Source organism: Halichoerus grypus, chromosome 7, assembly GCF_964656455.1.
Source record: "Halichoerus grypus chromosome 7, mHalGry1.hap1.1, whole genome shotgun sequence".
Taxonomy (NCBI): domain Eukaryota; kingdom Metazoa; phylum Chordata; class Mammalia; order Carnivora; family Phocidae; genus Halichoerus; species Halichoerus grypus.
The window spans coordinates 130631003-130656118 of NC_135718.1; the positions used below are offsets into that span (position 1 = coordinate 130631003).

The following is a 25116-nucleotide window of genomic DNA, read 5'->3' on the forward strand; positions in this document are numbered from 1 at the left end:
ATTAAATTTTACAATTAGTCCTTCAGTTGTACAAGCCACATTTTAAGGGCTAATAACCATATTGGATAGCACAGATTATAGAACATTTCCATCATCACAGAAAGTTCTATCGGATCCTCCCACTCTAGCGTCCTCTGACATGAGGAGACAGGGATCGATACCACAAAACTCTAGGAGGGCTCCCCAGGGCCACGTTGCGGCCTGACAGACAGACCAAGTGCAGGACGTGAGAAGACATGAGACAGAGCACGGGGCGGCCGAGGCTGAAGGCCGGAGGGACCCAGGCAAGAGTTCTCTTGCCAGGGGAGACGTGAGGTAGGGAAAGCGTTGGAGGGAGGCCGGCAGAAGAGGGCAGTTGGGGCCCAGACCCAGGCTGGCCGGCCCCTGGGGAGCATGCGGGGAAGGAGGCGCCGGAGACCCAGCCAGTCCAAGAGCTGGAGGGAGGTCCCCCGCTACCTACTCCTGCCCTGGGGGGCCTGTTGGGACTGCCTGGCCTCTCTGCCCTGACCCCCAGCCCAGATCAATAGACGCCTCTTTTCTCCGTAAAGACCTCCATGGGAGGAAGCGTCCCTGTCCTCCACCCCTTCCAGAGTTCTAGCTGCTTCCACTCCTCCTCCCCGCCCCACGCCCCTGCAAGACTGCGGCCGGCCCGTTTTAGGTTCTGTCTCACCCGGGAGGACTCCACTGGCACATTTCCAGATGTTCTCATTACCTCCTAACTGCCTCCCAGGCCTGCCCCCAAATCAGTGAGGCTGCAGGGAAATGGGGCTGACCCAAAGGCCGGAGGGAGCCTCCCAGCCCCTCCCATCCCTACCCAGGGCCAGAGGAGCCGCTGGGGTGGGGAGCTCAGGCTGCACAGAGCAGCAGACAGCCACCCCCGAGAGAGCAGAGGAGAGGCACCGGGGGTCCTCAGCACTGTCCCCCTGTCGGGGACAGCTCAGGCCAGGACCACATCACCTGAGGCAGGGGGTGTGGGTAGCTGCTGGGGTGTTAGACCCAGGGATGCAGGAAGGCCCAGGGAGAGGGGACCCGGTCTGCCACATCCCCGAGCCCCAGAGACCCGAGTGGAACATCCCATCACTGGCTCTCACCCCTCCCAGAAAGGTGTCTCCCCTCGGGGCTCCCCTCACTAACCTGCGCTGGAGAAGCAGCCTTGGGTCCCTGGCATCCAGGCCAGGAAAGGCAGCGAGGAGACCCCTCTATGTTCGCGTCTCTCTAGCCTCTTCCTCTGAGGCTTCCAGATGCCCATATTTGGGGGAGCAGCGTTGCCAGAACAGGGAATCAGAATCAGAGAGGATGTGGAACACGGGCAACAAGGGAGGGGGCGTGTGTGTGTGCGTGGTGGGCGCGAGTGCAGCCTCAGAGGAAGGTGTGGGGTGAATGAGAGTGTGTTTGTGGATGTTTAAGACGGTGCCAATGCCAGCGAGTTGTTGCGTGGACCGGGTGCTACATTTGGGGGGATGACGGATGTGCCTGGAAAACCTTCCAGCAAGAGTGATGGCTCTCCGCCCCCGCCGCCCTCCAGAGGAAGCGCCCACATGGCACCTCTGGGCGGGGGGGAGGACAGGCGTCTGATGGGGACTGAGGGGAAGAATCATGACCTCTGTGGCTGAGGACGCCGGCTACGGGTGCGGCTGGCCAGGATCCCAATCCCTGGATCTGCTCCTCCTCGCTGTGCGATTTGGGGCAAGTTATTGAACTTGCCTAAATCTGTTTCCACGTTAGGGAAGTGAGGAAATGTCAGTGCCTGTCTTGTAAAGAGGGTAAGAGAAGAAATACAAAGTGTGGCATCCGATAAAGAGCAAGCACTCAATAAATAGCACCTGCTTTTATCAGTAGGAATACGTGCGTGTGTATAAATCAGCGCACGTGGACATTTGTAGCTTGGTGTGCGTGGAACAGATGTGTGCGTGACTGTGTATCTGGCGGGATAGCTCAGAGAGGTGAGTACGTGTGTGCGCGCGCGCGCGCGTGTCAGGAAGTATGTGTAGGTGAGAGAGGTGTGGGCGGGTATTGGGCCCAGGGTGCCGAGGACAAAGCTTTCTCAGGAAGAACACCAGTCTTAAAGCCTCAGTGCGCCCCAGGCCCCCTCGGCCACCCCCCATCCCCACAGTTCCTGGAAGCGGCTATCATCCAAGGTGGCTTCCAGCTGCCCCCGCCGCCCCTCCTTGCCCGCCCGTCCTGGCAGTCCCAGCTGGGGCAGGGGTCCGTCCCCTCCACCACCGTCATTAACTTGGGATTAAGCTGCGCTCTCCGGCCGAGATCATGCTGGCACCGCTGCTGTGGCCTCTGAGGCCTGGGGCGGCAGGGAGGGAGAGTGATGGGTGGGCGGGAGGGCGATGGGGGATGCCATTTCAGGGAGCCCTGCCTCCTTCCTCACTCTGAGAGCTGCTTAACAGCCGCCCTCATTCCCTGGGGTCCAGGGCTGGGCCTCAGCTGTGGCATGGGGTGCACCCCCCCACCCCTGGAGCGGGGCCGGCAGCTGGATGCGCGGGGAGAGGAGGCACTAATTGGTTAATGGGGAGCCCACCCCCCCACAACCCACCAAGGAGGGCCTGAAACCAGCTGCAGTGAGGGGTAGGAGCCAATTAGGGGTGGCCCGGTTCCTGCCCAGCACCACAAAGGCAAAGCATGACGGACCCCGCGAGTCAGCAAATGGAGCCCGCCCCCCAGCCCTGTGGGAAGGCAGGTGTGAAACACTGCCCTCTGTGCCTCAGTATCCCCCCCCCCCCCCCCCCGCCCTGGTGAGGTTGAACAATGGGGCCTGGAGAAAGAGGCAGCCGCCCTGGCAGGAGGCCAGGCATGAAAACTCCATCTGTACCAGGGATACCCGTTTGCCCAGCAAACTCGGGAGACGGGAGTCTGGACCTGCGTGTGCCACAGAGTTGCCTTGTGACCACAAACGAGTCATTTCGTCTCCCGGGCCTCTCTTTCTTGAATTGTCCCACTGGCACTGTATAAAGATGCCTCCAAAGCAAGCTGCACATCCCCCCTCCCCGCATAAAGCCTTCCTTCTTCCCCTACCCTCCACCCTGCCCCATGCTTGGGCCCCGCAGACATTTCCAGAGCACACGCCCTGTGCCAGACTGAACAGTCCTCCAGACCCAGGGGGGCGGGTTCATATTCTTTCCATTTCATAGGTGAGGCTGCTGAGGCTCAGAAGGGCTCTGTAACAGCTAGTAAGAGGCCGAGAGCCGGAGCACTTGCTGTTGGCCCAGAAGGAGCATCAGGCCCCAGGGACACACATCTTCTCTCCGCCTCTTTAACCAGTGACTTCGTAGGCCTCTCACACCCTGCAGATCAGCAGCTTCCGCCCTGAGGGCCCCTGCATCTAGAACATCAGCTGCTTTTCTTTTTTTTTTTTTTTAAGATTTTATTTATTTACTTGAGAGAGAGAGCGGCAGAGGGAGAGGGAGAAGCAGGCTGCCTGCTGAGCAGGGAGCCCGATGCGGGGCTCGATCCCAGTACTGGGATCATGACCTGAGCTGAAGGCAGTCACTTAACCGACTGAGCCACCCAGGCGCCCCCATCAGCTGCTTTTATAGCTCTCACCACCTTGTCCTGTCCTTCTCTGTCTCCCTCCTTGGACTGCAGGCCTCTTGAGGAAGAGGGACTGTGTCTTATTCATTTTTGCAACACAGTCTAGCCCGGTGCCAGGCATACAGCACGTGCTCAATACCTGAGCATAGGAGGGGTGATTGACTCAACTAACTTGGCCAGCTGGGGCCTGCCCGGCCTGCTGACATTCAAGTTTTAAGTAATTTAAATTAAATAAAACTTAAAATTTGGTTCCTCGGCTGCACTGGCCACATTTCGAGGGCTTGATAGCTGGGGCTCATGGCTACAGTATTGGGCAGTGCAGAAAATGGCATCTTGCCATCCTCACAGAATGTTCTATTGGACAGCACTGCCCTATCGGGCCCTAGGCCCTGAGGCCTCTGGTGGTGTCCCCCATCTACAGCTCAGAGTTCAGCCCGGGGAACCCCGGCCACCTTTGGGCCAGTCTTTGAAGATCAGCCCCTCGGTCTGCTATTCCCAGAGGAGTCCACGGAGGAGAAGGTGACGCTGGCGTGCCGGGCCCGGGCCAGCCCTCCAGCCACCTATAGGTGAGACCCCTCCCCCCATGGCGGGTGCTGGAGGCCCCAGGTAGCCGTGCAGCTTTTCCTCATTCCTGCCCCCAGGCTGGGTCCAGCCAAGTAGGACTCAGGAGGGTCTCCCCCTCTGCCCCCTGCTGCAGGTGGAAGCTGAACGGCACCGAGATGAAGCTGGAGCCAGGTTCCCGCCACCAGCTGGTGGGGGGCAACCTGGTCATCATGAACCCCACCAAGGCCCAGGACGCCGGCGTCTACCAGTGCCTGGCCTCCAACCCAGTGGGCGCCGTCGTCAGCAGGGAGGCTGTTCTCCGCTTCGGCTGTGAGACCCACGGGGTGCTGCACTTCAGGGGAGGGCAGTAGGGGGCTGGGAAGAGCGCCCAGGAAGGGCAGGTGACCACGTCCCGTGAAGGCTTGGAGGACGGTGCCCGAGTGCCTGGTCTTTATCTCCAGTTCTGCAGGAGTTCTCGAAGGAGGAGCGAGACCCGGTGAAAACCCACGAAGGCTGGGGGGTGATGCTGCCCTGTAACCCGCCTGCCCACTACCCAGGTGAGTCGGGGCCCTGGCGCACGGTTAGACGCAGGGCACAGGAGGGCCCTCCAGTCACTCAGGGATGGAGTAAAGGTAATGAGTGGCCCTTGGAAGCACGGACCCCTGGCTCCCCAGCTCAAAATGATTTTGTGTTTCCTTCATGGGTCTGTCATTTTCTAACTCTGTGCCCTGCTTCCGCCTTCAGACTGGGAGCACCCCGAGGGCAGGCGCCCCGTCACATCTTTCTTTTTTTTTTTAGATTTTATTTATTTGAGAGAGAGAGAGAGAACAAGCAGGGGGAACAGCAGAGGGAGAGGGAGAGGGAGAAGCAGACTCTCCAGTGAGCAGAGAGCCTGATGCGGGGCTCAATCCCAGGACCCCGGGATCATGACCTGAGCCGAAGGCAGACGCTTAACGACTGAGCCACCCAGGCGCCCCGTCACATCTTTCTTCTAGGGCTCCCCTCAGGGCCAGCTCAGAGCCCGGGGCCTCAGGACTACGTCTAGAGATCCCTAGGGTCTGCATGCTGAGGGGCCCACCCACGGCTGCCCCCTCAGCCCAGCGCCCCGTGGTTTCCTCAAACTCCCCACGTCCTATAGGCCTGTCCTATCGCTGGCTCCTCAACGAGTTCCCCAACTTCATCCCGACGGACGGGCGTCACTTCGTGTCCCAGACCACGGGGAACCTGTACATTGCCCGGACCAACGCCTCAGACCTGGGCAACTACTCCTGCCTGGCCACCAGCCACATGGACTTCTCCACCAAGAGCGTCTTCAGCAAGTTCGCTCAGCTCAACCTGGCTGCTGAAGGTCAGGGTCGGTGGGCATGGTGCGGAGGAGGGAGCTGGAAGGGTCGGCGGATAATAGGAAAAGAGAGTTCCCCTTGGAGGTTGTGAAGAGCGGCTCACAGAGCCCGGGGTTTGGGGCCTGAACCCCGGGTCCTCCGGCCGCAGGGCCCCAGACCCTTGCCAGTCCCCCAAGGGGGAACAGGGGTCAAGAAAGAGTCGGCTCTGAGCTGGGCTGAGATCCTAAGCCCAGGAGCACCTGGCCTGCATCCCTTGTGTCCGATCGGCAAAACCCCTCTCTTCGCAGACACCAGGCTCTTCGCACCCAGCATCAAGGCTCGGTTCCCAGCAGAGACCTATGCGCTGGTAGGGCAGCAGGTCACCCTGGAGTGCTTCGCCTTTGGGAAGTGAGTGGTGGAGGAGGGAGGGGGCAGGCCAGGGCACAGCCTATCAGAGCCCCTCCGGGGCCCGGGTCACCCCAGGGAGAGGGCAGGCAGGGTCTGGCAGCGCGGTGGACCCACAGTGGGTAGGGACCACCCCTCACTGAGCACTGTCACTCTGAGTGAAGGGGCCTGACACATTCTGGGTGCTCCCAGCAAGGCGGGACAGGCTCAGGGGGCTGATGCAGCACCCCAGGCTGGAGGCACGTAGCGCCATGCACGAATCCCAACCTGGCCAGCCTGGTTCAAATCCCAGTTCTGTCACTGGCTGGCTGCGAGGCCCTGGATAAACTACTTAACCTCTCTGTGCCTCTGCGTCCTTTACTTGTACATGGTAATCATCATAAATAGTACCTGCATCACAGGCAGGGGAGAGGCAAGAAGTGAGGTCAGTGGGGTAATACACATGACGGATCCAGTGGGGTAATACACATGACGTGCCCAGAACAGTGTCCGGCATTTAGTAAGTGTTCTACGCATGCTAACAGTTCTCTTTCAAAAATTGCAATAGAAATCCTGTTCTTCCAGAGAAAGGATTCGTTGGAACGGGGCTAAGCAAATAGCAGGTGCTCAACAAATGTTTGTAGAACAATGTGATTTGCACATTGGTCTCCTCTTCCCTCAGGTCTCCTGTGGATACCTAGGATGTCCCTGCTCTGTGAAAAGTTATTGGGCTTCCAGAAAATTCATATTTAAAGCATGTGGGGGGCGCCTGGGTGGTTCGGTCCGTTAAGCATCTGACTCTTATCTCAGCCCAGGTCTTGATCTCAGGGTCCTGGGTTTGAGCCCCATGTCGGGCTCCAAGCTGGGAGTGGAACCCACTTAAAAAAAAAAGAAAAAGAAAGCACATGGAAGGTTAATGAATTAATCCTTTCAGACTCACTGATACCTTAGTCCATTTTAGTAAACGAATCACTAATAAGTAGAGGCCTTTTGAAAAGTAAAGGCAAAGCCTGTTGGGGAGAGGGGGAAGGGGACCCATAGAACCGCAGGTCCCAGGCCATTGCTGAGGAAGGCAGTCCCAGACTCGGTGGCCAGTGCAGGGTGGGGGAAGGGAGGGCAAGCCAGCTTCAGGGTACAAACCACAAGGAAGTTCACTGGTGTCACAATTACTGCAGGGGAGACAAGAGGAGAGAGGAACCCTACTTCTAGCCTCTCCCCTACCTGTGCTCTGAGCCTACCTGGGGGAGAGGCCCCGCCCTTCCCCCTTGCCCCTCTCCCTCCCCCCCTCCTCCCCATCCCCACCCGCCCAGCACCTCAGGAGGGCATGAGAATCTTCGAGCAAGAGCTGCGGGGACACGGGAGTCTGCCTAGCGCAGCCCACCCGCTCTGGCTTTGTCTCCCCTGCCAGCCCCGTCCCCCAGATCAAGTGGCGCAAAGTGGACGGCTCCTTGTCCCCCCAGTGGGCCACCGCCGAGCCCACCCTGCAGATCCCCAGCGTCAGCTTCGAGGACGAGGGCACCTATGAGTGTGAGGCGGAGAACTCCAAGGGCCGCGACACCGTCCAGGGCCGCATCATCGTGCAGGGTACACAGCTGGGACACCCTCCCCCGCCTTCACTCTTACCCCTGAGGAAGCAGATCCAAAAGTCAGGGAGGGGAGGCCCCCTTGCTTAAGCCTTCCTGCCCCAGGATTGCACTGGGTGTGGAAACAGAAGCTCAGAGCTTACTCGGGGTTGCAGAGAGCACATGGAAGACTTTAGAATGCTTTAAGTTGCTAAAAGAGCCACTGGCACACACACCACGTGCCAACTTCCTTCAACCTGCTCCGCCCCCCCAACCCCGTCCCGGAACGCTGAGGGCGCCCTCTGCTGTCTGTCACAGGAACTGCAATCCCGGTCCACTCTGAGCGGGAGGCTCCTCCCAGCTCACCCCCGGCCTTTCTCCCCCTTCCTCCGGCAGCTCAGCCCGAGTGGCTGAAGGTGATCTCAGACATGGAGGCTGACATCGGTTCCAACCTGCGTTGGGGCTGTGCAGCGGCCGGCAAGCCCCGGCCCACGGTGCGCTGGCTGCGGAACGGGGAGCCTCTGGCCTCCCAGGTAGGAGACTTGGGGCTTCCCACACACCAGCTGTCCGCTGCTCACCTGGTTCCCTCACCTTCCAGACTCTCCTCCCTGACTCTGCACCACCACTGCAGCCTCTCTGGGACAATTAAGGCACCACGGGGCGGGTGGTTCTAGGTGCTTCTTTCCATCCCAGATTCACACGGCCACAGGCTGGTCACCAGGATAGAGTCCTGACTGGAGGGTCCAGAGACCTGGATCCAGGCACAACTGAGTCACAAAATCACTCTGTGGTCCTGAGTAGGTCACCTTGTCCCTCTGGCTTCAGTGTGCTGATATGCAGGGGCCTGGGGAACCCTAGTCCTGGGATTCCAGGAGGTCCTGAGATGGGCAAATGAGCCCCCCCTAGTGGCCGCCTAGAGTCTCCACTGCCCCCAGCGCCCCCCTGCCCCCCGCCCCGTCCTCCAGCACTCCAGCAGTCCTCATGCCCCTCATGCCCCACCCCTGCTCTCTTGGGCACAGTCCCGTGTCGAGGTGCTGGCTGGGGACCTGCGCTTCTCCAAGCTGAGCCTGGAGGACTCGGGCATGTACCAGTGTGTGGCGGAGAACAAGCACGGCACCATCTATGCCAGTGCCGAGCTGGCTGTGCAAGGTATGGGCCCAGGTGGGCAGGGGCCGTCGGCAAGGACATGCAGCTAGGGGCTCCCAGCGTTCTGAGCTGCGGCGTTTCTAAACACACGAACACACGCGGGCAGCTTCCCGCAGTTTTCCAATGGCTTCTGAGCAGAACAGAGGGATCGAAGAAAGGAGATGAGACACTAGATTGGGAGCTTCCCGAAGACGGGGTCTCTGGCTTGTAACCGTGTCTGGCACGGTTAAAGTAAGTTGTTGGCTGCTGTGAACAAGGGGGTGAAAATCATTGGCAACCAAATCAATTAGATTTGTGTTTAAACCAGCCCCTTCCGCTATGTGACCTTTGGCAACTTAATCTTTTGTGTCTCAGTTTCTTGATGTATAAAAGGTGGGCAATAACAGTCCCGCCCTTGTGCTGCTCTTTGGAAGAGGAGATGAGATAGAGGTAAAGCAGAGAGGACCTGTCTGTCACGGAACAGGTGCCCAATAAATGTCCGCTGGTGCTAGTGTTCTTAGTTATATGATTTGAGCTCACGGGGCCTTGGTTTCCTCATCTGTAAAATGGGTATAGTGATACCTACCTCATCAAGTTGTAGTGAGCTTAACTAAGACTCATTCTTTTATTCGTTCCTTCAACCAATATTTATTCAACACCTTCTAGGGAGTGAACATGAAAGATAAGGTCTCTGCCTTCAAGTATCTTACAATCCAGTGGAGAGAGAGGGACAATCACAAAATCATGTAATTAAATAATTTTGGACAGCCATAAGAAAATTACAGTATAAAGAAAATCCAGCAGAGTGGTAGGAGGAAGGTGGGCCAGTTAGACAGGGTGGCCACACCTCTTGGAGGAAGTCATACTTGGAGTGTGACCTGAGTGTTAACAAGGAGCCAGCCACGCAAAGATCTGAGGGATTTTTAAGCAAAATGTATGGCAAGTGCAAAGGTCCCGAGGCAGGAAAAAACGTTGGCATCCTCAAAGGACAGAAAATGGCCCAGGTGATTGGAGCATAATAAATGAAGGAGAGTGGTGTGAGAGGTGAGTGGAGAGGTGGGGTCGTATTTGTGAGCCCTTGTGAGGAGCTGGACTTCATCCTGAGTGTGTGTTTAAGTTTCTTAAAAGATATGCCAGGCTGCTGAGTGGAGGAAGAGATTGTAGAAAGAAAGTGCAAAAACAGGAAGACCGACTAGGGGGCTTTTCAGTAGTTCTGCAGGAGATTTGGTGGCTTGGGCCAGCGTGGTGGCAGTTTTGGGGGGTGACCAGAAAGGGGCTGGATTCTGGGTGTATTTGGGCAGTGCAGCTACTGCAAGTCACTCATGGATTGGCCTCGGAGGGTACGTAAAGTACGTAAAGTGTGTAGCGTGGAGCCAGGGGACGTCTTCATCAAGGCAATGGGCAGTGTTAGGATTCCCTGGGTGACTGCAGGGCACTCCCCTTTCCTTCTAGCTCTGGCCCCCGACTTCAGGCTGAACCCTGTAAAGCGTCTGATCCCTGCGGCCCGCGGGGGAGAGGTTGCTATCCCCTGTCAGCCCCGGGCGGCTCCGAAGGCCGTGGTACTCTGGAGCAAAGGCACTGAGATTTTGGTCAACAGCAGCAGGTACAACCTCTACTCCACCCGGCCCAATTCCTGCTCCTCCTCATCCAGCCTGAAGGCGAGTCCCCTTCCCGTGATGACGACAGTGTGACCCTAGGTTGGCCAGATCTGCTTTCTCCTTGCTGCAGAGTGACTGTAACTCCGGACGGCACCTTGATCATAAGAAACATCAGCCGGTCAGATGAGGGCAAATACACCTGCTTCGCTGAGAACTTCATGGGGAAAGCCAATAGCACGGGCATCCTATCTGTGCGAGGTGAGGGCTGTGGCTTGGCGGAGGGCAGGTGGCTCAGCTGCCACGGGGCGCCAGTCCCCCCTCACCACCCTGCTCTTGTGCTCCCACCTTCCTCCTAGTTTAGTTTTGAGGCTATCCCAGGATTGGACTTCATTTGGGACCACCCCCGTGCCACCATCCAGAATCTACTCCTGCCTCCCTCTCACACACTCGTGAGGCTCCTGGGAGGTCAAGATCCTGTTGGCCCTGCTGCCTCTTCTCTTTCCTGGGGCTTAGGGTCCAACCCTCTCACCCTGCCCTGCTGCCTCTGCCTGGGCCTCTCCTCCCCCATCCACCCCGGGACATTGTTTTGCTTGGCAGATGCAACCAAGATCACTCTAGCTCCCTCGAGTGCGGACATCAACTTGGGAGATAGCCTGACCCTGCAATGCCACGCCTCCCATGACCCCACCATGGACCTCACCTTCATCTGGACCCTGGATGACTTCCCCATCGACCTCGATAAGCCTGGGGGTCACTACCGGAGGGCCAGCGCGGTAAGGCCTGAAGCCAGAAAATTCTCGGCTCCTCCCTCCTTCTGACAGACAGGGGACCCAAGATGTCCTTCACTGTGACTACCCCCAGAGCCTTTCCCCATTCCCTGAGGAATGCATGTGTGGCAAGCTCATCCTTGGATTCAGAAGAACCCCCTACCTTAGACAGGCAGTTCCCTGGATCCCACCTGAAGGCCATACTTTTAGGAGAGGGTTAGGGACAAACCTGGAATGCCAGGCGCCCAGCAAAGCCTCCACTACTGTTCTTGTTTCCTGACCCCAACGCAAATGACATCATCAACTTGGACCACGTTTGACTATCTCTGTAACAAACTGTTGTTTAGTCCCGTGGTACTAAGAGAAGAGTAGCTGATTCCTCCCACTGAACAGACAGAAACCCCGAGATGCTGAGGGGTCCATGGACATAACGGAGCAGGGGACTCCAAGCCCTACCTCATGTCTCATGGCTCACTGCACTAGCCAGGGCCCCCTCCTCTGACCTGCCCCCCCACTCTCTGTCCCCCATGTGCAGAAGGAGACAGTTGGGGATCTGACCATCCTGAATGCCCAGCTGCGTCACGGCGGGAAGTACACGTGCATGGCCCAAACGGTGGTGGACAGTGCGTCCAAGGAGGCCACAGTCCTGGTCCGAGGTGATGGGGTTTCCCACCCCGCCCCTGCCCCAGGGGCCAGCTGGGCTACTCTGACCTTTCCTCCCTAACTCCCCTCCTCTCCCAGAAAGCTGTGGGGAAGGACTTCTGACAGAGAAGGGCTTCTAAGTCCCCGGAGCCGAATTTATCCCGTGGTTTTTTGAAGGTCCCAGATGAATAGACTATTCCTCCTCCAGAGTCATAATTTTAAAGATCCACTTCCCTAGACAGGAGAACTCGGCTGAGGCCAGCACTTTTCAAAGCCTGGCGCTGAGAAATCTATACACATCTCTACGTGAGGGCCTCCGTGAGCCCCTCCAGCCTGGGACACATTTCTCCAACCTCCCAGCCCCCCATCTGCTGCTGCCCCCATTCCTGGCCCTCCCACCCCATACGTGTTTACTGCGCCCTCTGCTGCCCCCTCTGGGTACTGCACCAGCCCAAGCCAGCCGGGAGGAGGTTGGCTCAAATTTGAAGCTGCCCAGTTCTGACTCACTGTGCTCTGACCCCCTGGTGCAGGTCCACCAGGTCCCCCAGGAGGCGTGGTGGTGAGGAACATTGGCGACACCACCGTCCAGCTCAGCTGGAGCCGAGGTTTCGACAACCACAGCCCCATTGCCAAGTACACCCTGCAAGCCCGCACTCCACCTGCAGGGAAGTGGAAGCAGGTTCGCACCAGTAAGTGTGAGGGTCCACCCAGGTCAGTGCAGATAAGGCCTGGCTGAGCCGGGAACTTCCGACAGGGACAAGCTTAGCTCCTCTGCCAGCAGGGAGCTCCCCGGCCCTTGGGGGAGGCGGTCCCATGGATGGCAAGAGAATGGGAAGAGAGCTGGAGAAGGGAGCACTCAGTCTGTGCCCTTAGAACACTGACAGACCATCTCTGCGGCTCACACGGATGCACACAGCATCAACAGAGGCTCCCGGGCAGGGAAGTCTACTAGTTTTCCCATCCTTTCTAAAAGAGGTGCTGAGCACTGAGCGTATGGCAGGCACCAACATGAGGGCCCGGATGTGGGGTGAGGCAGGCCCAGTCCCTGCCCTTTCCATCTAGACTAACAAGTGCCAGCACCCTGACTCCGGGTCCCTTGCAGATCCCGCCAACATCGAGGGCAACGCCGAGACTGCGCAGGTGCTGGGCCTCACGCCCTGGATGGACTATGAGTTCCGGGTCTTAGCCAGCAACATCCTGGGCACCGGGGAGCCCAGTGGGCCCTCTAGCAAAATCCGGACCAAGGAAGCAGGTCAGAGTCCTGGGGGTCCCAAAGAGAAGTAACGTCAGGGCACAGCCCCTAGCCCTCCTGACAGGGAACCCCAGGGGAGCAGCAATTACGGGAGTTCCCACCCTGTTCACCAGGCTTCGGACTGTAACAAAACAGATGAGAAAGGGACACAGTCAGGGCAAGGCCGTTGCACCGCACGATGCATTCTGCCCTGGGCCATGGCCTGGGCCTGTCAGGGCTGGAAGAACCATCCGGTCCAAACTCCTCCTTTTAAAAAATGGGCCAACCTTACAACTGCATGTGAATCTACGATGATCTCAAAATAAAAGGAAAAATCAAAGTCTGGAGAAGAGAAGAGTCACATCAGCAGAGCCTGGACTTGAACCCAGGACCATGGGGTGATGGGCAGATGTCCTCCCTGGTAGTACATGAGCTGCTGAAATCAGTTAATGAGGAAGGTGTGTGTGTGTGTGTGTGTGTGTGTGTGTGTGTGTGTGTGTGTGTGTGTGTGTAGGGAAGCAGTCTGTGTCTCTAAATCCTTCAGAGCAGGTGGAATGGGACAATCTTCCCACAAGCCTCCCTGAAAGGCAGGTAGGTGTCACATCTTGAGTGGGGAAGGAAGGAGAGAGAAGCCAGGAGAGGCACCTGCCCACCCTCTGAGACGTTCACAGCTGAAGGTCCAGAATGAGAGCCTTGGGGTCCTGAGATGGGCAACATGGAATCAGGACCCCGTCTCCCTTTCCCTGGCCACCCAGGCTTCCCCCCTCCCATGTGTAGTAAGGGTCTGCCTCCCTGTGTCCCTTAAACATGGTTTCCCATATGCCCCAGGCCAACTCTCCAATCAGTCAACATTTTTAACCGGTACCTCTCCAGAGTAAGGAATTCCAGAAAAAGCCCCTTCTTTGGTTGAACTTCTTAGAGAGACAAATGAAGGGAGGGGAGTGGTCTCCTTCATTCTGGTATCCCAGGAGTTGGTGAGCAAAAGACAGCTAGGGTGCAGAAGAAAGATGATGGATTTTGAAATCAGAAGAGTTGAGTTCAAATTTGAACTGTGCCATTTATTAGCTGTGTGACCTTAGGCAAGTCACTCAACTGCTCTGGGCCTTGGTCTTTCCACTTGACAAGGGTGATAAGAACGCCCACCTCACAGGATCACATGGGCAATGTGGTTAAGCACCCCTTGCACATTACAAGGCCCTAAACTACTGACATCAGAATCAAGTGGTAAGTTTCCCCTTGCTGGATTCTCTGTGGAACTATTTTGTCGCTCAGCCAAGTTACCCCCTGCCAAGACTCGTGATCTAATTAAATAGTCTTGTTTTAATATCAGTTTTGTTGAATACTAGAGACAATTAGGAAATTAAATCTGCCATGAAGAGAAAAATAATAATAAAACCCCCTGCAACCCAAAAGAAATATTTTTTGCATTAACTGCACTTCCAGATGATTTATTCCCCTCATTTTAGAACAAACTGGAGTTGGTCTCTTTTATTTAGTTTAAACTGACAGGAGAGAAGAAGACAAAGATCATTTATGGAGCATCAACTATTACGGAGCATGGACTGGTACATGAGCTAGGCACCATTGTGTTGGATTTTATTCTTCTTAGAGCCCTTTGAGAGAAACATTATTATCCTCATCTTACGGAGAGGGCACTCAGGCTCAGAGAGGTCAAGTAACTTGCCCAGGGACACACAGCTAGTAAGTGGCAGAGGTGGGACTTGATGTCAGGTCTCCCTTGACTCCAGAGCCCACGTCCAGAGGGCCTGTTGGAGGACAAAACTAGGGCCAGTGTGAAGGGGTGTCCCCATCCTAGTCTGCTGCACAGGCACGGGCGCGAGGCTTGTGCCCCGTCACGGTCCATTCACAAGCCACATCTGTGTCCCTTTGCCCTGACAGCCCCCTCGGTGGCACCCTCGGGACTCAGCGGAGGGGGTGGAGCCCCCGGAGAGCTCATCGTCAACTGGACGGTAAGCTGCAGGGACAGAGGCAGAACCGTGCCTCCAAGCTCTCTGGAGGGACACGTCCTGCCCCCCGCCCGTCCCCACGCATCTCCAGATTTGCGCTGCGTGTAGAGAGGACCCAGACAGAGCCGCCGTGCGGCCCCGAGTGGGGACGGGCAGCATCCTCTCCCCTCCCCTCGCACTCACTGCAGGACTCCCCCCCCCCCGCCCAAGCCCCAGGGCTGCGCCGCTTGGCCGAGGCTGCGTGGGGCCGGAGGCCGGGCAGGCAAACGCCCGGCGGCCCCTCGCCCACGCCACGCTCTTGCCCCCCAGCCCATGTCGCGGGAGTACCAGAACGGAGACGGCTTCGGCTACCTGCTGTCCTTCCGCAGGCAGGGCAGCGGCCGCTGGCAAACCGCCCGGGTGCCCGGCGCCCACACCCAGCACTTCGTCTACAGCAACGACAGCGTCCGGCCCTACACGCCCTTCGAGGTCAAGATCCGCAGCTACAACCGCCGCGGGGAAGGGCCCGAGAGCCTCACGGCGCTGGTGTACTCGGCCGAGGAAGGTGCGCCCCTCCCCGGGCTCGCCCCCGCCCCCACCTCCGGGCCGTGGGGTGTGCGTGCGGAGGGTGCTGCTCACCCCAGGCGGTCGGGCGGGCCACTGGCCTCATTCCCAGCCCTGGCTACCCTGTCTCCCGCTCAGGCGGGGGGAAGGAGGAGGGGGGGGCTCTCTGGGAAGAGAAGCGGGCCTGGGGGATGCTGTGGGAACCCCCTCGTGGCCTTCATCCAGGGCCCTGCGCTCTAGAAAATCCTAAGCAAGGGCAGTCCCGGTTGGCAGCATCTCTGTAGGACACAGGGAGGCCCCGGGGAATCCAAACCCATTCTGTATCGGTCCCCAGAGCCCAGGGTGGCCCCTACCAAGGTCTGGGCCAAGGGGGTCTCATCTTCAGAGATGAACGTGACCTGGGAACCCGTGCAGCAGGACATGAATGGCATCCTCCTGGGGTATGAGGTGAGCACTGACCTGGGACCTGGGAGAGGAAGGGGGGCTGGGGCACCTCACAGCTCACTGGTCGCTCCTCCTGGGATCACTCATTCACTGACGTGGGGAATTGCCACAGTCTGGGCGGCCCTGGGGAGGCAGCCCTAGCCAAGCCCCTGTGGCTGACGCCCAGAGCCGAAGACTGAGCTGTGGACAGGCTTGAAGGGAAGTGCTTGCCTAGAGCCAGCCCTGCCTGGGCTCTCTGCGGGGTGCCAGCAAGCCGGCAGCGACGCGCACGTGTCCCTGCTGTCTTGGAGCTCATGACCTAGTGTCCGGGTTCTGAGACCCGAGACTGGGTCAGGAGGACCAGAGGGAGCAGGAGAGGAACAGGATGTCAGTGGCCAGGGCCAGGGTCAGGGTCGCCCTGAGGTGTGGGCTTGGCTGCTGACCCTAGGGGTCCCCCTGCCCCCTTCAGCTCCGCTACTGGAAGGCCGGCGACAAAGAAGCAGCCGCTGACCGAGTGAGGACAGCCGGGCTGGACACCAGTGCCCGAGTCACTGGCCTGCACGCCAACACCAAGTACCACGTGACCGTGCGGGCCTACAACCGGGCAGGCACTGGGCCCGCCAGCCCTTCTGCCAATGCCACCACCATGAAGCCCCGTGAGTCTGTCCCCTGGGGGTGGGAGGGCCTCTAGGACCACTCTCTCCCCTTTGATAAGACTAACGTTCTAGCCCACTAGCTCTGGGCTGGACAGATACAAGACAGCAAGACTAATGAAAATAGGGGTGCCTTGGTAGCTCAGTGGGGTGTCTGCCTTCGGCTCAGGCTATGATCCCGGGGTGCTGGGATCAAGCCCCGAATTGGGCTCCCTGCTCATCAGGGAGCCTGCTTCTCCCCTTCCCTCTGCTCCTCCCCCCACTCATGCTGGAATTCTTTCTCTAAATAAATAAATAAAATCTTTAAAGAAAAAAAAAAAAGACTAATGAAAATAGGGAGAATTCATGGCCTCTGAAGCACCTCTCCCTTCTCCAGCCTTTGGGTTTTCATGAGGTTTGTTTCTTAGGCAGCTGTGATAGAATGTTCTGGGTTTAACGGCTGTGGGCAGACACCTAGAAAAAGACCAGCTAAGGCAAGGGGGCGGCTGGGGAGGAAACATTGGGAACATTTCTCAATTTTCTCCCTCCTCCGGCAGCCCCACAGCGCCCTCCTGGCAACATCTCCTGGACTTTCTCAAGCTCCAGTCTTAGTATCAAGTGGGATCCTGTGGTTCCTCTCCGAAATGAGTCTGCAGTCACAGGCTATAAGGTAAGGAAGGGCTCCACCAGGCACTGAGTGGTCGGGCACAGCGCCTCTGAATTTCCAGGGGACAGAGGGAGCTGCAGTGTGGAGCAAGAGGGCTCCGAGTCAGACGTAAGCAGAGTTTGGGATTGTCGGAGACACAAAATATAGGTAGCTTGCAGCAGAGACAGAAGAAAAGGGGCTGAAGGGAGGACGGTGGGAAGACAGGGCTCAAGGGGGCGGCGATGGACTAGGTGAAGTCTGAGGGTCCTTCCAGCCTAAGGAGTCTGCAAAGATGGTTCAGCTGCTTGCAAGCTTTCCTCCCACCAGTGAGGAGCTTGTTCAAGAGCCTGGTCTGGGTCAACGGGCAACAGGAAAGGTGAGGACCAGCACCGAATGGGCACCTCCCAGTGCCCAGAGCTGGGGAAGAGAAGAATCAGAGGCTGTAAGTAAACTCTACCTTGGCTAACCTCCTCCCCACAGATGCTGTACCAGAATGACTTACACCCGACTCCCACGCTCCACCTCACCAGCAGGAACTGGATAGACATTGCCGTTCCGGAAGACATCGGCCATGCCCTCGTGCAGATTCGGACCACAGGGCCTGGAGGGGATGGGACCCCAGCAGAAGTCCACATTGTGAGGAATGGAGGTGCTGTCTCTTCCCCACCTTATCCCCCAGGAGCATCAGGGTCCATCCGGATGCTTGATGAAGGAACCATTCCCACCCAAACCAACCCCAACTCAGCCAGACCCCCAGGGGAAAGAGGAAGGGAGGCAGGAACTGAGTGTAACCGAGTCCTGGCACGGCCCTCCCCACCACCCGTCCCCCACCCCCACACATCCCTGAGGGCCAGGGAGGAGTGAGCTCCCTTCACGGGGTACAGGGCCGGTCTCGAGACTGCAGAAGCAAAGGTCTTACAAAATGCTGTAGGAGCAGGGCTGAGAACACCTCCCAGCCCTGAAGCCGCCCTCCCCGAGTCTCCTTAGCCAAGGTTTGGATCCTGTCCTGGGGGTGGGTCGGGGGCAGGCTGGCCCCAAGCCCAGGGGACACAGCCCCACTTTTCCACCTGCTGGTTTCAGGCACAAGCATGATGGTGGAGAACTCTGCAATCAGCCCGGCCCCACATCCTGGCACCATTCTCTCCTCATTGATGGCGATTCTGGTCCTCGCAGGCTACCTGGAGCTCTGATCTTGGCACCCCTCCCTCTCTGCCACAGCCGGACCCCCGCCTCTGATGGACACAGCCAGCTGGCCCTGGCCCCTTCCTGATGCCAAGGTGGCCCAACACAGGGCCTGAGAATGGCTGGCTTTCAGTACCTATTTTAAACAGTGCCCTTTTTTGTAGGAGGTAGGATATTTCATATTCTGCCACAGGATAGAACCCGTGCAAGGATTTCTTTTTCTTTAAATCAAAAGACACCAGGCAGTAACTTCCATGATGATACTGAACCCTATGCCTGGGCCCTCTGGGGCGCCTGGACGGAAGGAACAGGCCCATGGGAAGAAGGGGGTTTGAAACACGTATCGGCACATCGGGGAAGATGGCGCTCTGGTCCCGCAGACGCACTCCGCCCCCTGGGAGCAGAGTGCCTGGCCCAGTGGGAACACTGGACACCAATGGGCTGCAGTAGGACAAAGCATAAACATCAACGTCCCTTAGTCTAAGAATAGAGCCAGACCCAGGACCAAGAACTCCCCTACTTTCCCCAGGGGCCGCACAGCTGGACCCTGACATTGTCCTCGATGCCCCCTAGAGGCCCCTGCCACCTACCCATGTGGCTGAAAACCAGTGCGCCAGAGTCCGAGGCCAGGAGCCTGAGTCCCTGCAGCTTTGGGGGATGATACTCCAGACTGCTGAGGGTGGGAGCTCAAAGGGATTGAGAGGCTGGGACACTCGGTAGAAAGGGGCACCAGACTTGGCCTGAGGCATAGTCCCAAGGCAGGTGACGCTGCTGTCTTAGCCAACACTGCCAACCTGACCCTGTCACCCCCAGAGTGACAGAAGCCACCACCGGTGGCCGAGTGACTAAAGGGCTTATCTTGGGGAGGTCCCCCCACCCCACCAAGACCCATCCTGCACAGCTCCTCCAGGGTGTGGGCAGGAGATGGGAGACCGGGCTCATGCACCCACCCCCTGCCTCCCGCTGGGCCTGCGGGCCCCGGGCCGCCGCTCTCCAGCAGACTCGCACAAGCCTGGGGACAGGGAGGCGGCCTCAGTTCTGTGCATTCTGCAGTCGGGAGTCTTCCCAGAAGGGCCAAGGATACCTGCGGCCCTGCCTGCTCCCAGGAATGCCCTGGGCCACCTGACCAGACCTGTCGCCCAGGCCACCTCCGACTGCTCTTTTGCATTTCCCCCGGAGAAAAAGGCATTAATAAATCATGCGCTCTGGGTACATTCCCAGTCACGGGACAACAGAGCTGGAGGAGGCTTTCGAGCTCGACCTGCCCTAGCCCCTCACTTTACAGATGAGGAAACGGAAGGGTGAGGGACTTCCCAAGGTCACACAGCCTGTCCTACCTTCCTATTCCGGGCTGTCTGTCCAGAGGAAGGGGGCAGCACCGAATGGCTATGGCCTGGTTAAGAAGGTCTTAAGAAAGGTGGTGGGCTATGACAATTCTGCTTCAGGAGGTTCAGGTGGGTCATCGTGGGGTGACCGGCATGGCTGGGTCCCCGCCCAAGGCATGGGCCAATGCCAGGAGACATTGGTCCTTCGCCTTCCAAGCCAAACTTCTGCTGGGCCCTCGACATGCAGTGCTGGCTTGAAGCCCCCTGCTGCCCTTACCCTGGCTCCAAGAAAAGGGGCCAAAGCAAGGACAGGGATTCCCCAAACCCAGGCAGCAGTGGTGACACGACCAGGAAACCCCAAAGCCCATGCTCTGACAGGTGGCCCTTCACTTACGGGAGCAGCGAGACAGGCATCTCGTAAGGGACAGGCCCGTGGAGGACCCCAGAGCCTGGCTTCTGTAGTTTACAGTTAGAGCTCTATTTTGTTATGGGTTTTTAACTTTTAAGTCCTGCTCTGTTTTCCTGGGCAGGTTTCTGTTGATGTTTACCCGCTACAATTTTTTAAAAATGTCAGCTCACACCACTTCTCCGGGCCACCGCTGCACCCACCACTCCAGCCCCGGCCCGGGACCGCCTCCCTGGAGCCACTGACCAAACCCTCCTCACCTGCTCCTATCCATCCTCCCCTCCCCCTAGGCGAGGTGCTGGGGGCTCAGCTAAGTGACCACACGCTGAACACAGAGACCCCAAATGGTCTAGCACCCTTCCTGGTCCCCTGTGGCTGGGATCCCGCCTGTCCCCAGCTCTATCAGAAAGGGGATGCTGAGGGTAAAAAACAAAAAAAAAACCTTCTTCTAAGGCTTAGCTGAGTTTTTCCTCACTGCCTCGGGCTGTGGCAGGGGAAGCAGGAGGACGGGTGTGTAGATGCTGGGGCGGGAAGGATGAGCCGGTGTGCACGGGGCCCAACAGGGAGCGGGAGGCTGAGGTCCCTGAGCTTGCTTCAGGCAAAAGGCACTCGTGACTAAGAACCTTAGTTCTAATGAGGCCCCTTGGCAAAGGGGAGGAGAGCAGACCGTCTGGAAAACCTAGCAAGGGCTTTTAACTAGGAAAACTCAGCCCAGGAAAACCTCACCAGAACTTGTCCGGGGGATGCAGAGCTGTCTGGAAACTCATGCACCTGCAGCCTCAGATGTCAGGCAGAGGACGGATTCGGGTTCAGTAAGACAGTGGGTGACTGCAGGACATGCAAGCGCATAAAATAGAATAGCCCCCAGCTGAGGTGGCTTACACAGAAGAGCCCCTTCCTGCCCGGGGGCCTCTGATTTCCACCTTCTCTGCTCACATAGGCTGAGTCTCGCCCCTGCTGTGGTCAGTACTCGATTCTGGATCTCTCCTCTCCCACACACCAAGCCCCAGAGGAGGCGACAAGAGGGACAGCCACAAAGAAGTCCTTTACCCACAGCTTAGTGGCCAGTAAGTGCCTTGAGGACTAGGGACAGAGACAGCCTGGAGACACGGCCTCAGGGCTGCGGGGAACAGTCTCTCCGTTCTGCCTACGTTTGGGCTCAGCCTACAGGGCCCTCTGCCCCCTGGTCTTGGCTACTTGGTCCTTGTTGCTCTAACAGTCTCGATGTATACCTTGCCCTCAGGCAGACAGGAGCTCTCTCCAGCTCAGGTCTTGGGGGCCAGCAAGGTCAGGCTATCCACTTGCATTCAGGTCGTCAAATGACAGAGATGGGCCGGGGAACGGAAAAGCCATGAGGAGGGGCTCTTTTTCTTTTGATAAAATAACAGAATCTGAGGTCCGACATCAGGAAGAGCTTCTGCAGGGAGAGCCCGGGATGAGGGATGAAGAGGCTGCTTCCTCTTCTAGGGGCCTCTGGGGAATTCTGACAGCTGTCGGTCTGGGGTCTAAGCCCGGTAAAGTCTGGAGGGTGAGGAGATGCTGTTGAGTGTCCTGCAGGACCGCGATTCTGCGGTCAGCACAGGAAGAGTCTTGGCACTCCTCCCCGCTGTGGCCCCTTCCCATAGGTGGAGCGACCACAGTCACTGTCACGAAGTGGGGAGGCTCACCTCGGGCACTCCTTGGCGGCGGACAGAGCCTCTTGGCAGCCCCAGGGGCCGTGGAGGCTCCTCAGGGCAAGAACCCAAGCTGGCTAAGGATGCTTCACTCCCTTTCATCTCCTCCCCACCTGGAGGACTCTCTTTTCTCTTCCTGGCTCAGAATGCAACCGCCAACCAGAGGGTAGTGCTGGCGGGCTAGGGGTAGCCTCAAACCTGGTTCCGAGGCCCAGGTGTGGTGCCGTTTCCCCAGGTCAGACCTAAGCGGGGCTTCGTCCTGGGATGAACGAGGTTGCCCGAGAGGCTCCTGGAGGGGTGTGAGGGATTAGGTGGGCATCTGTAAGGGACTTCTAAAAGCTGCATGGAAAGAGGGGCCTGGTAGCTGTATATATGGTCATAGGCTTTGAGAAGGCAGGAGAATAAAGGGAAACTGAAGACGGGGGAAAAAATAGGCCAGATAAGTTTGCCTAGAGCCCCAGGGAGCCTAGCGCCCTTCGATGGGGTGCACCCTGCCTTGGCCCCCAGACTCCAACTTACCCAGCCCCATCCAGGGCCTGCAGGCTCACAGGCTCACGGCTGGGCGAGGGCGAGGGCTCCATCAGACCCCCTGACTCGACCCCGTTCTTGTTGAAATGGAACCACTTCCACTGGCCTATTGTTCGTCTCCCTTGTACTTCTGATGGTAGTTATTTATTGACTCTGGTAGCAGGCAGTTCTTAAATAAAGATGATTTCTCAACGTGCTGGGCAGTGGGCACCTGCTGTGGGTGTTTATCATCAGGCTAGAGCGCACGGTCCGTCCTGTTCTCTGGCCCAGGCCGGTCGCCAGCGCCCGCCCCCCTTCACACGGTCAGCTCGAAGGAAGTCACAGCACACAGTCCCCTACTGCGTCGCGCAGGCCTGGGACAGGGGAGAATGAGGCCAAGGACCTGTAAGGCAGGCCCAAGCAGAACCCACGCGGGCTCTACCCAGCACAGGGGCGCAAACGGGGCTTCAGGCTTCCCTGGCTTTTCAGACGTTTGACAGCGGTGACTCAATGGTACCAAAGGGAAGCCTTCCCCCCCGCAGGGACACAGTGACCCCCACCTAGCAAGACGGTGCCAGGAGGCTGTGAATCCCTACTCACGTTTGACAGCGGCCACATTCTCTCCTGCACTCAACACACACTCATCAGGCCTCCCTTGCATCTGAGACACACGTGCACGGTGACACATGTGCGCAGCCCTGCGAGTGCTCGAGTCTCTCGGTGCAGAACAGGCAGGGTTCCGTGCCGACTGCGCCCTGGCGCCCCTGTCCGGGCAGAGGGAGACAAGGGTGAGCAGAGCCCCTGCCCCTCGGGGCTGAGCTACATGCCCAGAGCCGACCGGGAGCCCCCAAGAGGGGCCGGCCCGAGGGCAGCAGGACAGTGGGCTAATCCCTTCCACCTTGCACCCAGAGGGGCTGCTGGGAGCACCGGCCAGTCTGGAACCCAAATTTTAGTCAGCATGTGGTTCACCTTCCCTCCAGAGGCAGATCACATGCACAGAATTCAATGAACTGGACGGAGTTCCTGTCTTTACTGACACATCGGAGGGTTTGGGGTGTTTGTTTTCCTCCTGCCTGTTCAAACCCTTTGCGGTCTCAGAGTCAAAATTTCAGAGCCCCAAGCACAGAGGGCTGTGAGCCCAGAGCTGCACAGGCTCCCATCGCACGCATCCTGCTGGCTTGCGACAGGTGCCGGCCGAGCTCCTCACCCCCTGCCTCGGGTCTGGCTCTGTGGCTGTAAAATGGGGAGCTGCCCCCGTCAGCGCCCCCCCCTCAGCCATGCCGTACTGAGTTCATTAGATCAAAGACATTGCTTTATCCTCAAGACCAGCAAGCGCTCTCCCGAGTGCTTGAGCAAACCGCCCGGCCCTGAACTGAGGCCCTAGGTGATCCCCTCCCTCCTGCCCTTCCAGGCACAGCATCCTCTCGTCGCACCCTCCCACTCTGAAAAACAGAGACGCTCTGAACTCATGATCTATGTGTATCGGGGACACTGAAAGGGTCTAAGGGCATGACTCCCCAGTGGCTGTGAGCACACCTAGCACCCAGACCTTGCCTCCTGAATACTACTCCCCACACTAAAAGGGAACCAGAATCCCTTGGAGAAACAGCAGGTTTGGGTTTGGAGAAAACAAAGTCCAAATGTGGATCTAAGGCATCTTGTTGTTCTAGAAAGCAAGGACATGCTCCAGGTCAAATGGGACCACAACAAAAGGACGAAAAGAGCTGACTTGAAGAGATTCCTACCAGCCAAAATTGGGGACAACTTAAACATCAAAAATAGGACAACAGTCATGGATTATATATAATTCACTGAAAAAGAGAATCCATGGAGCATCCTCAAAAATAAATAGAGCAGCTGTTCTTTACAGAAAAATGCAGGCTAATGAATATAGTCAAGGAAGGGCATGTTAGCGTTGCCATTCTACAGTTCCCGGCAGGCAATAGGCAAGGATCATGAATGGATTCTGAGGCGTTAATGGTTATTAGGAATATCACAAAGTATCCCCCCCCAACAAATTACTAATTACAAGAGGAAAAAATATACACCTTTGAAGAGACCTGGCAGTCAGCACCGTAACCGAATCACCACACTCATCAGCAGTGAGTCACCGTGCCACCGTGTGCCCGAGGTGATACAAGGAGCACACACCATTTGCGGGTGGCTGTGGTCAAAACTGTGGAAGATCTGTTCCTCAGGAATCTCATCGGGGGACAATCATGACAAACCTGGATGGTGCGTCACTATCCAAGACAACCGGCTTGACTCTTGGATGAAATCAGTGTCATGAACAACAACAAAAATGCAGGTCTGTTGTAAAATAAGACTTAAGAGAAACAACCAAATGTATCATGTGAAGCTTCACTTGATCCTGGATCAACAATGAAAAGGCTCTTAAGATTTTAGAAGCCAGGAAGATGAAGTATCAACCATACGTAAGATTAGGGAATTGTTAATTTTCTGAGGTGGGATGAAGATACTGTAGTCCTACAGGAGAATGTCTTCATTAGCAGATGCGTACATCATTTTGGAGTAAAGGGTCACAAAGTCTGTGACTAACTCACAAGTGATTCAGTAAAATCAGCATCTATTTAGAGAGAAAGATAAACATAGAAAAACATTCACAACTGGTGAATCTAAGTAGAGGATCTATGGGTTGTCATCAAATTTTTCTTTCCACTTTTCTATGGGGTTGAAATTATCTTAACTGTTTTTTTAATTCAGTTCTACACCCAACATGGGGGGTCGAACTCAACCCCGAGATCAAGAGTCGCACACTCCAACTGAGCCAGCCAGGCGCCCCTGAAATTATTTTTAACAGTAAAATAATAGAGAGCCATTAGCCATAATTTAAACTGAGTTATTAGGATCCTCGGGGTTGGGGTTCAGGAATCTCATTCTTTAAAAGCTCATCCGGGTGATTCAGACACACAGAGAAAGGACCACTAGAGTCCAAGTCTTCACATCTACCCCACGTCTGCAGCTAGAGAAAAAGTAAGGGGAAGAAATGCTCCAAATTCTCTCAGAATTAGCTCAGCTGGTGGCCAAGAGCCTTCTCCTTGACAATCCCATAAGCCAATTATCATCTCACACAGTCT

At 57.2% G+C, this 25116-nt stretch overlaps 1 protein-coding gene across 1 annotated transcript in view; it reads left to right on the plus strand.

The window, feature by feature from the left end:
* CNTN2 (contactin 2) overlaps positions 1-22242 on the plus strand; it is a 32247-nt gene extending 10005 nt beyond the window's left edge. Inside the window, exons 3-23 of the mRNA XM_036123867.2 lie at positions 3962-4106; positions 4238-4413; positions 4545-4640; positions 5222-5431; positions 5714-5813; positions 7198-7373; positions 7748-7884; positions 8371-8500; positions 9929-10079; positions 10205-10332; positions 10672-10847; positions 11377-11497; positions 12014-12172; positions 12586-12735; positions 14614-14684; positions 14991-15225; positions 15559-15671; positions 16117-16303; positions 16837-16949; positions 17406-17574; positions 18006-22242. Of these exons, the coding sequence (XP_035979760.2) occupies positions 3962-4106; positions 4238-4413; positions 4545-4640; positions 5222-5431; positions 5714-5813; positions 7198-7373; positions 7748-7884; positions 8371-8500; positions 9929-10079; positions 10205-10332; positions 10672-10847; positions 11377-11497; positions 12014-12172; positions 12586-12735; positions 14614-14684; positions 14991-15225; positions 15559-15671; positions 16117-16303; positions 16837-16949; positions 17406-17574; positions 18006-18115 (3053 nt within the window). The 3' untranslated portion in view covers positions 18116-22242. The remainder of the gene's footprint in view (positions 1-3961; positions 4107-4237; positions 4414-4544; positions 4641-5221; positions 5432-5713; positions 5814-7197; positions 7374-7747; positions 7885-8370; positions 8501-9928; positions 10080-10204; positions 10333-10671; positions 10848-11376; positions 11498-12013; positions 12173-12585; positions 12736-14613; positions 14685-14990; positions 15226-15558; positions 15672-16116; positions 16304-16836; positions 16950-17405; positions 17575-18005) is intronic.
* The last annotated feature ends 2874 nt before the right edge of the window (positions 22243-25116 follow it).